Source organism: Hakea prostrata, chromosome 5, assembly GCF_041222555.1.
Source record: "Hakea prostrata isolate BN-2017 chromosome 5, UWA_Hpros_2, whole genome shotgun sequence".
NCBI lineage: Eukaryota > Viridiplantae > Streptophyta > Magnoliopsida > Proteales > Proteaceae > Hakea > Hakea prostrata.
In genome coordinates, this window is record NC_142604.1 from 20,006,824 (window position 1) to 20,010,162 (window position 3,339).

The following is a 3,339-nucleotide window of genomic DNA, read 5'->3' on the forward strand; positions in this document are numbered from 1 at the left end:
CTCCACCATTGGTGACTGTAATAGTTTGGAATATCTTGATATGGGGAACAATTTTTTTGAGGGGAACCATTCCCGCTCATTGACTCCTTTTGAAGGGACTTGGAGAGTTGGATCTCTCAAACAACAATTTAACCGGGCCAATCCCGAATGATATGACAAAACTTATGGGATTGCAGAGTTTGAATTTGTCGTTCAATAATCTTGAGGGAGAGGTACCAACAAAAGGAATATTTGGAAATGCAAGTGCAATTGTTGTGTATGGAAATGACAAGCTTTGTGGGGGAATTGGCAGAGTTACACCTATCTCGTATGCAAAAACCATGGATCTACAAATAAAAAAAGATCCAATCTTTCTAGAGTAGTTTTGACAATAGCTGGTGTGGTTCTTGGTTTTCTTTTGATATCCTCCTTTCTTACTCTCTATTGGATAAGAACATCAAAAAGCAAACCTCCATCTGCACCATCAAGGGGTAATCAATTCCTAAATCTTTCTTACAAGGAGCTCTTTCAAGCCACTGGAGGATTTTCTCCAACTAATTTCATAGGTTCTGGTGGATTTGGCTCCAGATATAAAGGGATTATCAACCAAGGTGAAACCACCGCTGCAATCAAGGTACTCAACCTTCAAAACTCAAAATCATACAAGAGCTTTACAGCTGAATGTAATGCTCTAAGAAACATTCGGCATCGAAATCTTGTCCGCATTTTAACTTGTTGTTCAAGTCTTGATTCAAAAGGAAAAGATTTCAAGGCACTTGTTTATGAGTTCATGGCTAATGGAACCCTAGATGAATGGCTGCATCCGCCGGTAGAGGCACACTATCGATCAAGGAATTTAAATATTCTTGAAAGATTGAACATTGCAATTGATGTTGCTTTTGCATTGGATTACCTTCATTACCGCTCCTATATAACAATTGTTCATTGTGATCTAAAGCCAAGCAATATTCTATTTGACCATGATATGGTTGCGCATGTTAGTGATTTTGGTTTGGCGAAGCTACTTTTAGATCACAAAGACAATTCATCTCAGGATCAAACTAGTACGATTGGATTAAAAGGATCTATTGGCTATGCTGCACCAGGTAATAAATCTATGTTTTATTTGAATCAATCCAATTTGATAAAATAGCTAATTTGGGTGACGTGATCACAATATCTATATCCATATGTGATCACAATTTCTATACCCAAACTATAGTTTTTTGTGCTATATATGAAATCTCCAATTGCCATACTAATAGCAAGAGGTTTGTAATTTCAGAATATGGCATGGGTGGAAGGGCAACTACATCAGGAGATGTGTATAGCTATGGGATTCTTTTACTTGAAATGTTCACAGGAAAAAGGCCAACAGATCAAATGTTTACTGGTGACTTGAACCTCCATGACTTTGCAAAGGCGGCTTTACCTTCATGCATGATGCAAATTTTGGATCCCACACTCTTAGGCAGGAGAGAACATAGAGAAGAAATTGAAGAGGGTGTTGTCAACGAAATTGAAAGTCCTAGTCATATGACAGATAAATTGCATGATTGCCTGTCTTCAATAATTGAGATTGCATTACGGTGCTCCATGGAGTCACCCAGAGAACGTATGCAAATGAACGATGTTGTGAAGGAACTACATGTAATCAAGAATATTTTTCATGAAGCATGACTCAATCAATTCAGAAGAACTATACCTAACTAGAAGGTGAAAGCTGAACCTTTTTTCTTTTTTCTTTTCTTTGTTTTTTTGTTTTTTTGTTGTTGATGTTAAGAGTAATATAAGTAACACTGACTATTCTGTGGTCATGCAGCATGTATGTGGATTTCTATGAGCAAGTTCAAGGTCAACGACAAAAGGAGAAATTTTCAGTAATTGGTGGAGTCTTCTGCAAATGCAAACCAATTGTAAAGAAGAATTTCTAATTGTCATATTGTGAGTTTCTTTCACAGATAAATTTAAACTAAAATGACTATTTATGAGTCTCCGGTTAGCTTCTACTTTCATTTGATTAAACATCGATCCCAAGTTTCTTATGATTTACATTTTCTTGTTGATTATTATTATTATTACTAACTTTTCTGTATTTTATTATGGGATCGTCCTCGGTTCTTCATTTAACTGGCTCATCAATCTGGTTTTGCTGCAAGAAATCCATAGATTCCTCCTAGCTACTTGCTCAAGTATTGAATTAGTTATAAGAAGAGGGGTCTTGGAGAAGAATCAAGCCCTCATATGTCACCATCTTCTTCCTGTGTACTAGTCATGACAATCTTCATGTAAGGAAGATTTGGATGTGATGAAGAGACATCTCATCTCAACCTAAAGTAAAGGGAAAACATCAACTTCAAGCTCAAATGCATAGTAGGAGTTGCAGAAACGTATTTGAAATTAGATTCTTTTCTTTTAAAGGAGATTTTCCTTTTAAAAGATAGAAATTGTCCAAGTCTGACCTGGATAATATGCAATGTAAAATGGATTACATAAATAATTTTAGGTAATTTATATTTTTGAATAAACAATGTATTATGTGCATTTGCACGTGTAACCTTATTAGTATCTATGTACATATATATAATGAATGCTACAAAAGAGCAAAAATGTTGGGAAAAAAGAAGAAGAGTTGTGCTATGAGTCTTCTGGGAACAAAATTGTTGAATATTGTCAAGAAATCTTGCTGAAACTAGAACAAAAACTAGAACTTAGTGCTCCATAACAATCAAGATCATGTTATTTCTTAACTCCAACAGAGCAAATGGATCTCTCTTATTCTTCACTCTTACAATCATCAGTAAGCTCCAATGGAAAAGAGAATGAAAACTAAGAATACTCTAAATTGCCATCATAATCAAATTTTGGATGCAAATGTAGAAACCATGCAAGAAATCTTAAGTTTTTTTTATATTTTTATTTTATTTTTATCAACAACTAAGAAGAGTTCTTGAGCTGTAGAAGGGTATAAATTACTTTATATTAATTATAGCACTCTTGCCAAGTGATCTGACCTATAGCAATCTATTAAATTCAGTAGAGAAGAGGGAAAACAACAAGGGTGGCTTCCTTGATCCTCCTGGCACGAGGGAAGGTATTGTTTAACCTCCATGAGAGTAGCCTTGGGTTTCTTTCCCTATTTTAGATTTAAATCGGGTTTCCTTTCCTATTTTAGATTTAAATTCAATGGATCCACACATCTCAGTAGAGAGGTCTTGGATTCGACCCTTGTGGACAGTATTTCATTTACAGTATTAAAAAGTATCAGTACAAAAGAGGGGGAAAAAATCTCAAAAGGAGTTTGTAGGGCTTATTTGGAATGTAGCATAGTTTCCTAATGCAAAAACCCTAATAGCTTCT

At 35.2% G+C, this 3,339-nt stretch overlaps 1 protein-coding gene across 1 annotated transcript; it reads left to right on the top strand.

Annotated features, from left to right (window-relative positions):
* Positions 1–621: 621 nt before the first annotated feature.
* LOC149015643 (putative LRR receptor-like serine/threonine-protein kinase At3g47570) lies at positions 622–1,884 on the top strand. The gene is made up of 3 exons (XM_089154656.1): positions 622–1,085; positions 1,265–1,695; positions 1,802–1,884. Exons 1-2 carry the CDS (start codon positions 770–772, stop codon positions 1,657–1,659), a joined length of 711 nt encoding a protein of 236 aa, XP_089010782.1. The 5' UTR covers positions 622–769; the 3' UTR covers positions 1,660–1,695; positions 1,802–1,884.
* The last annotated feature ends 1,455 nt before the right edge of the window (positions 1,885–3,339 follow it).

Bases quoted from the DNA above. Each gene is read 5' to 3' on its own strand.
- LOC149015643 (XM_089154656.1), top strand. From the start codon at position 770: ATGGCTAATGGAACCCTAGATGAATGGCTGCATCCGCCGGTAGAGGCA. The intron at 1,086-1,264 runs GTAATAAATCTA...TTGTAATTTCAG, and splicing joins TATTGGCTATGCTGCACCAG to AATATGGCATGGGTGGAAGG.